This window comes from Metarhizium album (genome assembly GCF_000804445.1).
Source record: "Metarhizium album ARSEF 1941 chromosome Unknown scaffold_27, whole genome shotgun sequence".
Lineage (NCBI taxonomy): Eukaryota > Fungi > Ascomycota > Sordariomycetes > Hypocreales > Clavicipitaceae > Metarhizium > Metarhizium album.
This window is the reverse complement of record NW_024467601.1, coordinates 196,867-210,209: the sequence shown is the minus strand read 5'-3', so window position 1 is coordinate 210,209 and position 13,343 is coordinate 196,867. Positions and strand designations below refer to the sequence as shown.

The following is a 13,343-nucleotide window of genomic DNA, read 5'->3' as shown; positions in this document are numbered from 1 at the left end:
GTCTAGGTGATTTTAGCTACTATCGACCAAGCAGGGGCACATCCCGGCGAGCTACCAGCTCAGTTCGTTGGTTCATCCAGTCGGCTCGTACTGTTACAGCCGCGTCAATAGCGGCACTTGGGCACCCAAGCCAAGGAACAGGTATTCAACATTCTGGCGAGCAACTTTGGTCAAGCTACTGAACATAACGCTCATACTGAGGAGGTACCGTTCGCGTCAGAAAAGACTACGTGGGGCTACTATACTGGCGGCGATCGCTTTTGATGTGCGCAAAAGAAGCTATATCACGAATGGGAAGACTGATTGAGTTCGGTCATTTCACGGGAATTGGCGAGATCCGAAGAGAAACACAGAGCAATAACCTTCTGTTGTGTTGGACGGAAGGCGCACGAGGCAGGTGAACTTGACATGCAAGGCACAAGCGTCGCCACGCCCGCTAACGCAGCTCCGACCTGGGAGTTGAGGCAAGGTATGGATGCACACAAACACCTAATAATCTGCACAATAGGGAGAGACGGGAGAGCGACACGAGGTCTGGCACACTGCGCTTTGCGCTTCCAAGGGTCATGTTGACATGCACAAACCGTTCGGGCGGATCTTGTGATACTAGATTCATTATATTTGACCGAGATTACAATCCCAAGGCGCAGAACCAGACACCCAAAAAGCAAGCATTGCTCAATGCGCTCACCTTTGGTAGGGAGTGGAATCCCCAACCTCGCAAGAGTCACCGCCACATCACTGCAGACATAATTTACGGGCTTCCTTGATGAGACCGGTATACGTTTTCATCAAAGAATCAGGTTAATGTATGTTGACGCCCGAGTTGTTTTTGAATCCTCGCGTGCGCCATGGTGCACAAGCGCGAACCACTCGATGATGTATCAGGTGGGTATGGGTATGCACACATGGACTGGTGAGACCTACAATGGTTGACATGTTTCATGGATGGCAACAGAAGAGCACGTACCCGAGTGTTCGTATGCCTCCCGCACGGCGAACCAGTACGTTGGGTCATTCTGAAAGCATCATCGAAAGACCCCAAGATGGGTACGTTGTCACCACATACCCGGTGTTACTACATGGCCATTTAGGCCATGCCGATTGCAATGGTACAGAGCACATGGAAACCACCTCTGAACTACTCCTACTCCGTAGGAGCAGGGCCTCTCACCTTCAGAAGCGCGTTTCCCTCCGGCATGGCAGTGGCTATGATTCGGCCAGCTTGCCGAGTCCCGGTGTCCGTGTTACGTCACACTGCCGCCTTGATATGAGCATACGAGTGGTTACCAATCATGTTGCCACCCGTTGACGGCGTGTCATACCTCACTATTTCACGGCTAGGACAAAAAGATTATCCAAGACGTCGGTTTGAGAAAAATACGCTGGAACGTTCAAACCCTTCTGCGAAGACAGATTTCTTCTTCGGGGGCGGTCCTGTCGTGGAAGGGAGCAAGGAACGATTCAGAGACTGATGTTGTAGCCGAAAGGATATGCTTTGGAATAACCGAAAAATGCTCCATCACCGTCGAGAACTGGGCTTGTCTAGGCAACCATGGACAATAATTGCCTCTTGCACAGCAAGCATGTCGCCTATTCCGTACTACTGCGGAAATTCACGGGTAGCGGCAACACGTCAAGGCCACTCTCCATTTTGACTCCTACTACGGAGTAGTCAGAATTGGCCTCGGGGCAAAAAGCCTTACGTCAACGGCCTTAATGCCGCAACTTCGAAATGTCAGCTACAAGCCTGGTTTATACCTAAACAAAGGCGAGGCGAACGCTCGTCCATCATCGAGGCATTGGCGGCAGTTCGTTATTTCAAGGCAGATGTGAGCCCAGCGTGTATATGTTGCAATTGCGACATCTGCGACGTGAAAATCACACCTAACCCACATCGCTCTCTCTCGCGGGAGTGGCGTGTTTTGGCCGCTGGTGGCAGGTTACTCTCTGAGACTCGCCAATTTTGAGTTTCGGGTTCTCTATACAGGCAAGGACAGTTGCATTTGATGCGGAGAGAATCAGGTGGAGCTCCGTCCCCCAACCTCTGGTTTCAAAGCAAGTGACTTGAACTGGGAAGTTATGAAAGAGTCGCCGAGACGCTCAATTATGAGCTTCTCTTCTGTCCTGGCGATGCTTTGGTGCGCTTGAGCTGCAGCCTCGGGTGGCGGAAGACTTCTGATACAGGGTCCTCTTTCTTGGAGCCGAAGCAACCACCGCAGCGGCGGCCATGACTATGCTGAGAATACGGGGCTAAGATGTGTTGACGCCATGTCAAAGTTCCTATGCGACGAAGACTTTCCATGTGGTTTGCTTAGACGAAGTCTCCTGGCAGGGTCGCCAATCAATGATGATTGCAAATCCTCCTTTATGAAGCAGCACTGCCACGGTTTTCGTCGTGTTGACCTCGCAAAACAGCAATGGGTTCGAGCGAGTTCGCCCTGTGAGACATCCCCCATGCAAGAGATGCCTCGAGTGCTTGACCGCTTTCTCACTACTACCTCTTTACTGAGTTGGAACAAGAAGGCAGATCTATGTCTGAGAATCAAGTACGATCTGGTGTCGACCTGTGAGACGGCTCGCCTTGTCTGCTGGCACGTCTGGATGTCGCCAGTGGTATGAGATCCTGCACCAATCCATAATGACACCAAGTCGTGGAACGTTCTGTGCCAAGACTTTGCGTCATATAGAGAGTAGATCATCGGGTCGTCGGCATCTAAACGCTCCTCAGGAAGCAACGAAGGATCCCCACGCGGCCAAGACCGCCGTCGTCGAACCGCCCTGGATATTGTAAGCTTTCGCAGAGTGTCACCAAAGAAGTTGTGCGGGAGAAGATACAGCGGTCTGGCAAAGATGGAGGCCGAGTGCACGGAGTATTTCTGCTCCTACGCGGCCATGTATTTATCTGGACGCGTGGTAAAGTCTAAGACATATCAGGGGCGAGGTGTCAGATGTCGCAACCGCACTTCTCTCTCCCTTGGACCATGCGCTTTTCCCACGAAAACTTGCTAGGCTGTGTTACCAAACTTCTCTCTTAGTATGATGATTATTGGGTATTTTTCCCATCTTCTCTACATCTCCGGCACCCTGACCACGTTGATGTGCCACATCTTGAAGAAAGGAGGTGGCACGCCGGGAGGGCAAAAACCAGAGGGCGTATGTGTAGTTCGGAGGTGAACTAGAGAGCCAGCTAGTACTCTCGTTAAATCGGCTTCGGCACGGGTGGGCAGAGCATACTCGTCTAGTCTGGTTGATTGGTATATCAACCATGTAGCCGAGATAAAGCGGCGTAATCACGACAACTAGGTGCGACCCAGCCCCCGATGACGTTTACTCTGATTGCGCATAGGGTTGAGTTCCTGCTGAAATGGACTGCAGGTTGTCAGTCGTTGACAGTAAGACTATCGATTTGGGCCTCAAGAGTCAATTACGTTTACATTTTCTGGGGACATTGTCAGCAAGGGGTTGTATGACGCTTTCCATCTAGACGGGATGTAAGGCCGCCCCCAGACGGAATTGGCAACAAACGATAATGGGGGGAGGGAACGCTAGCCGGTGAATTGGTGCCAACATGGTCACTAACAGAGACCTCATGGGCAGAATCAACCCGCTGGACCAGTGGATCTCTTATTAACAAGTTGCGAGATGAAGAAGACATCTACCTGGGTATAGACTATTACTCTGGAGCATACAGGTGGCTTTCAACACCCCGGTCACCTTGGTATCTCACCGTCTTAAATGGAGGAGTTCGGTATAATTACAATAGAAGATACGTCGGCGACTTCGCTAAGCTTGGCTTGCTGGATGCCATTGGAGAGAGACGGGCCTCGACAGAGTATTGTCGAGATGTAGTCGGACGGCCTTTGGCTCGGAGCCCTGGTAGCACCAATCTAGGCGTCACAGGTGTGGTTTTTTGGCTCCAGGCCAGCGATGCTTTTTCCTGGACGCATTGGCCGTGAGGCGCCGGGATGAAATTGAGAGCAGCAAGGACCAAATCTCGAATGCATCTCACCGGAAGGCGACGGACCATATGACCCAGTCCGCCCGGGGCCCGGGGGCTCGCGGATCTGTCAATTTCTGATGGCATTCCACGACGGCACGAAACTACATGGCCATGCCGTTGCCATCACCACCACCGTCGACATCATCACTTGATCTACTACTCCGTACTCTACTCGGTCGGTACTAGGTCGACTCCAGTTCTGCAGTGTGGTTCTCTTCTCCGTTGGTCCGCGACAATTCCGACACGTCACAAAAGCAAGTATATCCCACGCGGACCAGCCCTCAGTGCTCACTGCTCACCCTTTTCACCTTGGGCCTTAGGACCCAATCAAAGGACGACAGACTTGAGCTGTGGCTGGCTGGTTTACGACTTGTTCAGCTCACACCGCACTTCTCCTATGCGCCGATTCCACACCCACCTGCCCTTGACGTCTTTTGAGTCCTTGACAATGCCTCTTGCTTGGACCAGAATACGGAGATAGGGACGGAGTAGGTCCACGCCAACGAGACAGCCTGCCAGGCATGCATGTGTTAGGTACGGAGTACGGAGTAGGTTACATGGGCACTCAAAAGTCAGTCTGTCGGTTTTCGGCGTCGGCTGTTGCTAATTGGGCCAAGTGCCGCTGACTTGGTCCGCCGTTGCAGAGCGAAAGAGGAAACCGATTCCCGATTTGAAGAATATGCGGTCGCATTCTGGGGGTCGTCCGGACAGGTTTGCGGTGGGGATTCGTTATATAACAACACGACAAAGTTGCAAGCGTAGGATCTCGGCACTCCCTAGCACCTACGGAGCACGGAGTACGAAGTGCTCCAATCTTGTTTGGTAGCTAAGAACGGCATGATGGCTTCGGGCTAGCTAGCCGTGCATCAATCATGAGACTCTTTCTTGCTGAGGCCGTCATGACGGAGCCATTCTCGGCCGATAGCTGCTGTTGCGCCGCCCTGCGCGCTACGCTACGTGTTCAGCATAGCATTCGAAACCATAAGCAGGGGCACCAATGACTATACTCGGCAAGTAGGTGGCGTGGCGTTCGCACAAAGGGCGAAGTAGGGGGGATGAGTCTATAGGGTAGGATGATGGAGATGGGAGCAAGGCACCGACGGACGGACGCCCATTTGCTTTGCTTGTAGGTCGAGATTGTAAACCGACAAACAAACGTGCCAGCAGTAATCAACGGGCCCGTCATTAATGACCAAGCAAGTGCCGTCATGTTACGCGGTGACACGGCGGCCATGTCGCCGGCAAGCATGTCAACATGCCAACGGGATGATGGCTGCTGCCATGCCACACTTCGGATTCGTCATTGTGCAGTACCATAACACAAACGGATTCATCGACAACTCGCCACTGTCACCGGGCTGTTCGTTGTTGGCCGCGACGTACACACGCCAGTCGACATCAAGGCGGCCGAATTCCGTCCTGTCCTGCTACGTACAGCCTACACCGACGTACGGAGTACGTACGTCTGTCTACCGTCTACCCCGTAGGTCTGGGGGGAGGGGAATAGAAATTTCGAGTCAAACCAAAGTACCGGGATCATCACCGGTCCAGATACGAGGCGCGAAAAGCACGCTGCATATTGCTGCAACTGCAACAGCGGCTGACTAGTTCCCAGGCATTTGGTCCGTCTGACTTGAAGATGCCTGTCTGCCCTTGTGCTCAGCGCAAAGGAGCGGCCAGAGGCCAGGAAAAGAAAAGAAAGGAAAAGAAAGGAAACTAAAGAGAGGCCAATGAGCGACGTTGAAACGTCACAGGAGAAGTAGACACGGATACAGCAGCAGGACGACGAGTCTGTTTCCGGCAAAGCTCCTCCTGTTGGTGTGAGTCTTTTTTTATTTCTTTTCCTTCTCTTGCATTCGAGATGGGCTGCCGAAAGAGGTTGTTGGTGGTGTTGTGGCTGAGTCAGGCTGCTACTCGATCCAGACGTACATTCGACACATTGGTTTGTCTTTGTCGCACCTTTTTTCATGCATGGGCCGCCCGAAACGATTTAGCTGCCCATGGACCACACGTACACGGACACGCAACTACACACCACACACATACGGAGTACGTACTGCTGCGCACGTACTCGGTACTCCGGTACGGCAGGACAAGATTGGCGGGTTGGTCATGGGTCACGGGTCACGGGTCATGGGTCATGGGTCATGGGGGAGATGGGATGGGGAGATCTGGCAGAGGGGGGGACGGGGGACGGGGGACGGCACGGAAGTGTCGAGACCAAGGTCGCAGATGGTTTTTCGCGAACGGCTCACCCCTGACCGAAATCTTGATGGTTTGGGCTTGGACACTTGGCCCCTACGTGAGGCGATTGCCCTTCTTGTCTCGGCCGAAGTCAAAGATGGCTTCCCTTGGGAATGGCGGGATGGGAAGGGAGACATGCCACAAGTTGCAACGCACCACCGGCAGGGCAGGGCAGGGCAGAGTGTGGAACAAGGGGTTCTGGGCTCTGGCCCTGATTACCGTCTCGGTGGTCCATCAAGGTCATTCCTTATGCACGTCTTGTTCGTGGTCGGCGACGGAACCCCAACAACCCCCAATGCTAACGCTGCCTGGTTGCTGGGCTCGTCGTCACACACGCATCATCATGCTCTTCCTGACTGCCTTCACTGGGTGCTCGACCCCATGTGCCGGCTCCAATGGAAGCGCGAGACCGAAGAGGCTCGAGGCGGCGCGTTCGCCCTGTCCCTTGGACGCCGGACGATGGAGAAATCGCAAAACTGATTGAGGGATTTGTCATGCCCTCACCCAGGCCCCGAGTTGACCGAGGCGACCTGTGGTGATTGGGAATCGGGAGGGGGAAAAGCAGATGCCGCAGTTGGGGCTGGCTCGCTGGGCTGGGATATGCCGCCAGGGCTTGGCTTGCTGACGGTATACACTACACTACATACATGGGGGGGGGGCATCATGGAGAGTGAGTACAGCGTCGGAGGACTGCAAGTACGTTGCGTGCTGCCGCCTGGGTAAGTTGTGCTCTCGACGTCACAGACTTCCGATATTGGCCCAAGCCAACCACACAGGTCACGCAACAAAGGGCTGATTGGCGCTCTGTTTCTCGGTAGGCTAGCCGGTGGAGTCGGCTTTTTGTATTCTTCATCATTTCCCGGCGGTGCGGTTACTCGAGCGGGCTCATCTCGCTGCTGCAAGGTCGATCCAGACAGGCGCCCTCAGTTGAGGCTGTTGGCTCCCGGCCAGAATCGGCGGCGGCGGGCACGAGCATACCGAGTACGTACGTTCACATACGGACGAGGTACGGAGCGTGGGTGGGTTGTAGTTGAACCCCGGGGTGGTTTGCACAACTACTGGCGGGCATGTTGTCGCGTATGCCACGGGCTTGAACGACGAGTCACCATGGCAGACGGATCCCTCGGCCGCAGTACTCTGTGCAGACACGCACAATTCGCCTGGTGTGGGCTCTTGAAATGGACGGGCATCCGAAAGATGAAGAAGAAGAAGCGAGAGAGAGGGAGAGGGAGAGGGAGAGAAAGACCGGGAGGCAGACCGAGAGAGAGAGGCCGTGATATTGCGCCCGCCCGCTGTCACAGTGCTCTCCTCCCTCGGATCTGGACGAGTAAGAAAGCCACTCGAGTCCAAACTTTTGCGTGGTCTGTGTACGGAGAAAGGTCCCTTGGCTTTGCAAGGTACCTAAGACACACACACTCTGGACTCTGAGCTCGGCGGACGCTGGCCTCTCCGCATGCCCACGGCCATGGCCTCACTCACCATCTCTTTGGCACATGTGGAATGTCATGTCTGAGACAACATCCCACATTGCAAAATCAACAAAACAAAACAAACTCAGGCGACATGGCAAGGCGGGAAGCGTTCGTCCTAGTCTCGCCAACCAACCTGTCACGCCCATCTCCATCTTCCCCAGAATGCTCCCGGCACCGGCGGGGCGGTCCGCAGCACTCTCTCACTCATCCATATATATATCCCTCTGGGACAGTACGGCGTTCCTAGTCACGAGTGCTACTGGCACTAGGACCCCCGGGAATGGCGTGAGAGCTTGGAAATCATTCGGGCCCGGGGGTTGTAACTTGCAGCTTGCAACCGCTGCTCGGCGCTGCTGCTCGCTGCTCAATGGCAAAACGTGGGTGATGGATGATAAGCAGCTCACTTCCGTACTCCGTCCTCCCTTCTCCGTGGGACTGCTACTACCGAGCGCAGATCGTCCCTCTTGCTGTCTCGAAAACACGGAGCCATCCAACATCTAACCCTTGGGCCTTTCCAGAAGGTCCTTCTCGACCAAGCCTTTTGTCTTTTCGACCTATGCGCCGGCCGGACGATTGTCCCGCTCTCCCATCTCCCATCCTTGCAAGGTGACGGGAGTTTGATCGAAAATTGGGTGGCTGGCTGGAGATGATGGCGACAGCCGTCGTCCAATATTCATGGTCGAGTGTGAGTGACGCTCCGTGTTTCGCCATCACGGGAGATGGCAAAAGGAAATTATTCGACTACAAAGAACAAGAACCAACAATGAAACTTTGGTTCCATCGGGACTATGCTCTGGTTTACAGAGTAGTATAGGAAAAAAAAAATAAAAAAAAAGAAAAATCTTCGTCTACATGCACGCTTCCGCATGTCCTCTCACACTCGAGGGAGACTATCTATTCCGTCCCTTTCCCAAGCCGCGGGAAGTGCGTCACCGTCTATCTGCCCACGAAGCCAGCTGCAAAGAAAAGGAAGCATTCGCTATAGAGTGCTCCGCAGAATCTCAACACGATTCAAACATTCATAGTAGAGGCCCGAGCTTGTCATCGTCAGTGGACTCCAACTCGGGCACCTTGACGCCGTCTAGTCTCTCGTCATGTACAATGTACGATGCACATGGCCAATGGATCGAAATCCTCATCATCCCACCTCCTCAATGCCCAGAGATGGATGGGTGCAGCGTGCTTGGAAACGCGAGGCGCCGCTCTTCGTGCCGCTGCTCAATGGCGCCGAGCAGGAGGCGTTTGTGAGACTGAGGCAGAAGAGGTTTGAGGAGGCGTGGGGGATGATTGATCTCAGGATCACCGCAACAGGCAGCGTATTTCGACTCAAGTACGGCCTGGCCTTGTGCGTGGCTCCCGGCTAGCTTTCATCGTGACCGCTTGTACTACATGGTGATACGTATTCTACTCTGCGGACATGTGCGAAAACTCGCCCGTGTCTGAGACGTGGGTTCTGCGCGGTCAAACTTCTCAAGTGTCCGGCTTCTCAAGTATGTCGCCAATGACCGTAGCAAGCAACGGGACATGTGCGCGCTCTGACGGAAGCACAAGCATGGGCTTGCCTTGCGTCGAGGAAGCGGCAAAGTCCAACGCGAAGGGAAATTGGGAAGACGTCTGTTTGGCCGGCCATCCGGCAGAAGAATGCGCCCTGGGCGGCATGAGAAGAGCGAAAGGTCTGACTCCTGTGCCAGTCCACGTCGTTCCGTTGCCGTGGATTTATACTCGCCGTGCACGCCATGTGTACGGCTTCGTTGGGAAGGGTTGTCCCCATTACCTTCTGACGCGCTATTATAACCGGATAGTGACTGTGATCATGGGGTCTAGGAAAGGACAGCATGTTGACATGAAAACAATACGCAACATCAGCTGTCCGTCGCACCGGCGACACTCATCATGGAGCACTTTCCCACCAGAAGGGAGCAGCAGCACCGACGAAAGGCACCTTTTGGCATGCCTACTTGGCCCGATCCAAGACGGGCTGATCGAAATAGTCAAGCATCGGGCGTTAGAAGCCGTTTCGCCCGTCCCAGAGGCCATGGGCAACCATGATGCAATGGCTTCCGCATACGCAGCCGGCATCCGGAAGAATTTGGTCATGTCGAAAGTCCCAAGCCGGTCGGCCTTATCATTTCCGAAAAAGAATGTTCCTCGTGAAGTCTGCTTGGATCGGCTGCAGAAGGAGGGAGCACGCCAAGTCGTGGTACCCCTTTCCATGCCTCATGACAAAATTTGAAGCTCTTTGTTGATATTGACGACTTCAGAGAGTTGCTCTGTCCCCGGATGGACCAGTCAGCCCCAGACTATCGACCATCGGGGGAGCATACAGTCTGGGAAGTATGGTTTCGCAAGACTGATGCAGGCACCGGAGTTGTTTGGAGTTTAATCAGTGCCAGGGCCATTGAAGTCAAGCAAACGGTCAGAGACCAATTATTCAAGGGCTGGGAAAGCCGGCACAACAAGGAACCCGCATCCCGTTCGACAGTGGACAGATAGGATACACGCGCATGTACAGCAGGGAAAGGGAGGTTTCCATACCAACCTGGAATGGCAAGGCTGTGACCGGAGCTGGTGGTGAAACGCACTAGCTAGGAAAACGGATGAAAAGTCTAGCAATAACTACGAGGCACATGTCCAGAAGGCAAGAAAGAGTTCTTGTCGAAAAAGAAGAATCAGAGACTCTTCCGCGTGTCCCGCGTCCCTCTCAGCCGGAAGCGACCTCTTGTAATCCCCGGATGGCAACCATGGCACCCCAAGCATCGGGATCGGGGGGCAGTTCTTGACCGTCACCCGAGCCAGCACCTACATAAGCTGCTCTCCCTAATCGAGGCTTCATCTTCTTGGTAGCCTCGGCACCGTCGACGGCCGCTTGGACTCGGCCACGCCAGCCAGACTTGCTCAATGCTTCGGCAAAGGGGATCAAGGTGTCCATGACGGTGCGGTCACCAACCTTGGCAGGCGTATATCGTCGCAGATTGCCGAGTGCGGCAGACAGGGCCGTTGCCCAGAGAGCCACGGGGCCTTGGGTGTCGGCCAGACTGAGTTGGCTTCCAGAGCGGACCGGAGTGACACGAAGAAGATGCCCAGGATCCCCCCCCCCAACGTGCCGCCCATCTTCCCTTCCACAATCTCCCCCGGCTCAAGCAGGACCTTGACGACGGGGCCGGGCCTTGCCAGGCCGCCGTCAAGGGCAGCCATCAAGCCGGTGGCTCCCGCCTTGAGCGTCTCGCCGCAATCGCCGTCTCCCATGACGGTATCCCACCCGGTCAGGTCAGGCTCGGCCTTGACGAGCGGCACGCACGCATTCCGCAGCATGCTTTCGAGCAGGACGGGGTCCAGCTTCAAGTCGCGTCTCTCGTCCACGGCCTGGGGTATTTCCTTGGAAGCAGGGACCAGCTACTCCTGACGACTTCGCCGCGGAGCCTGGGAGCCTGCCATGGACTCCCGGTGCGTATTGGTCCTGGCGTCGAAGAGGGCCTTGATATCCTCGACCGAGTCCCTGCAGTTCCCTGACGCGGCAGTGGCATTGTCGACGGAGACGGAAAAGGCAGGGCATTGAGAGATGTTTCGAGAAAGCCGTCGCAGATGCGGACCGGCTCCATGTTCCTACGGCGCCGCAGCTGCTCCAGCAGCTCATCCACCAGAGCGCCCATTTCGAGATGCGGCATGGCCCCGAAGTTGGAGACGTCGTCGCCGCAGATGATGATGCGGCAGCTGTGTCCACGGGCGTTGGCCTTTTCGTTGGCGAGGCCAAAGTGCAGACAGTCGCCAGTGTAGTTGGTGATGACGAGAATGGTGCCCTTGTCGCTGGGCACGGCTTCCACTCCGGCTAGGATCTGCCTCGTGCTGGGACTGGCAAACATGTCCTCCTGGACCGAAGCTGTGAGCATGTTGGTGCCGACGTAGCCGGCCCATGCCGGTTCATGCCCCGAGCCGCCGCCGCCGATGATGCTGACTTTGGACCTGTCGTGGGAAGAATCATACACGACCCTGTTCGTTTCGTCGAAACTCAGGCTAGGATCGTAGGCAACAATCCCCTTGAGTGCCTTGTTGACATGGCCCTCGGCCGAGTTGAAGAGGTGACGTTTGGTAATGATGGTAGCTTCAGTATGCAACTGACCGCCAGACCCGAGGACAATGGCCTGTCTGCGAAACAGAGTCAGACACAAAGCTGGTTAAAAGACGGGGCAGCTCCCCCGAACCCGAGAGCTTGTTTGGATCAGGGCAAGGCGAGTTTCCCATGTCGGTGGTAACATGTTGCCCCGGACCGGCTTCCTACCGTTTCATCATGCCGTCGTACGTGGTCCGTTGCCAACCTGCGTCCGCACGCAGCTTCGGCAAACGTTGATCCAAAGTCTGATGCGTCCCTGTGCCCCCTCAATGTTGCTCTCGTGACGTCTACTACCGCGCCGTCAACTGGTTGGCGATGGCGGCCCCCATGTTGACGACTAACACGACCGGGTGTCCTGTTTCGGAAAGCCGCCGTTGCAACCGCCCAGCCTAGACAAGACACCACTCCAGACCGTGTCCTGACATATTTCCACAACGGAAACTAAGATGAAATTGGCAGGACTGGCTCCCAACAGCCGCCATTTGACATTGCGGGGATGCAAACCCACGCCCGGGTTCAAACAGGCATGCTTGCAAGGCCGGAGGGCCGCGGGATGGACGGCGGCCACGAGGACAGAGATGTAGATGGGCCTCCCTCCTGCCCGTCTGCTTCTCCAACTGCTGTTCTTCTTTGGCGTAAAACAGTCGAATCGATAGACTCTGTGTTTTAAGTCCCCCCGTCGTTCGGTATTTTGTCCCGCTTTCCCCATCCCATGGTTCGGAGCAGATTCGAAACCCGGCAATTGCCACCGACATGGAGGATCGTCATGGGCTGTGATGTAAGTGGCCGTGGCGACGAGCGCCCCAAACCACCAACGACGAGACGCGAGCTGAGCAGGAGAGTGGCAGGATGCCGGCGTCGCCTACAAGGACGCCATCAAGCGCGATTTCGAAGCCGACAGCCGCGTCACACACGTCATCGACGTCGGCGCCAAAGAGCCCAGCGACAAGACGGCCTATCCCCTGCGCGCAGCCGCCGCCGCCCGCATCGTCGAGCGTGTCGTCGGGCTTGAACTCGCCCGAAGGCTGGCCAGGGAGTGGCTCGGCTATGAATTCGACACGACGACCGCAAGCGCCAAGAAGGTTGATGAGATTATCAGCCTGGAGGCTTGAGAGGGGCTGCTTCGGGGCTGGCACGGCAGCGGGTGGTGTACGTTTCAACATGTTTTATTTTCGTGTAGACCGTCGTAGCCGGCCCGGAACGAGGAAGCATCATATTTGAGATGCCGCTCCGGTTGCGGCTCCGGTTCCCGGGTTTCCCAAAGGGAAAGAAAGCTCTCCTGAAAGATTGCTCGGCACCGGAGGACGCCGGTCCGTCCTCGGACGGTCCGCACGAATGCGCGAACCCAAGTTCCGGGGTGTCTGGTCGCATGGGCTGCAAACTTTTCATCTACATTTCAATACGTGGGAAAGCGCGCGCTCAGGATAAGAATCACCAGACCACGTCCGCGTCCGCCTTCCGAGCCAAAATTCGTATCCGCCGGCTTGCCAGACATTTCGGGGGGGGGGGGGGGGGT

General features: G+C 55.5%; 2 protein-coding genes across 2 annotated transcripts; one reads left to right on the top strand and one right to left on the bottom strand.

Moving 5' to 3' along the window:
- Nucleotides 1-10,420: 10,420 nt before the first annotated feature.
- MAM_07108 (dihydroxyacetone kinase) lies at nucleotides 10,421-12,156 on the bottom strand (the record flags this gene model as incomplete). The annotated part of the gene is made up of 4 exons (XM_040825906.1): nucleotides 10,421-10,754; nucleotides 10,820-11,082; nucleotides 11,124-11,862; nucleotides 12,122-12,156. 4 exons carry the CDS (start codon nucleotides 12,154-12,156, stop codon nucleotides 10,421-10,423), a joined length of 1,371 nt encoding a protein of 456 aa, XP_040676125.1.
- A 437-nt stretch (nucleotides 12,157-12,593) lies between these two features.
- On the top strand, nucleotides 12,594-12,939 carry MAM_07107 (ribose 5-phosphate isomerase; the record flags this gene model as incomplete). Its single annotated transcript, XM_040825905.1, has 2 exons — nucleotides 12,594-12,605; nucleotides 12,676-12,939. 2 exons carry the CDS (start codon nucleotides 12,594-12,596, stop codon nucleotides 12,937-12,939), a joined length of 276 nt encoding a protein of 91 aa, XP_040676124.1.
- Between the last annotated feature and the right edge of the window lie 404 nt (nucleotides 12,940-13,343).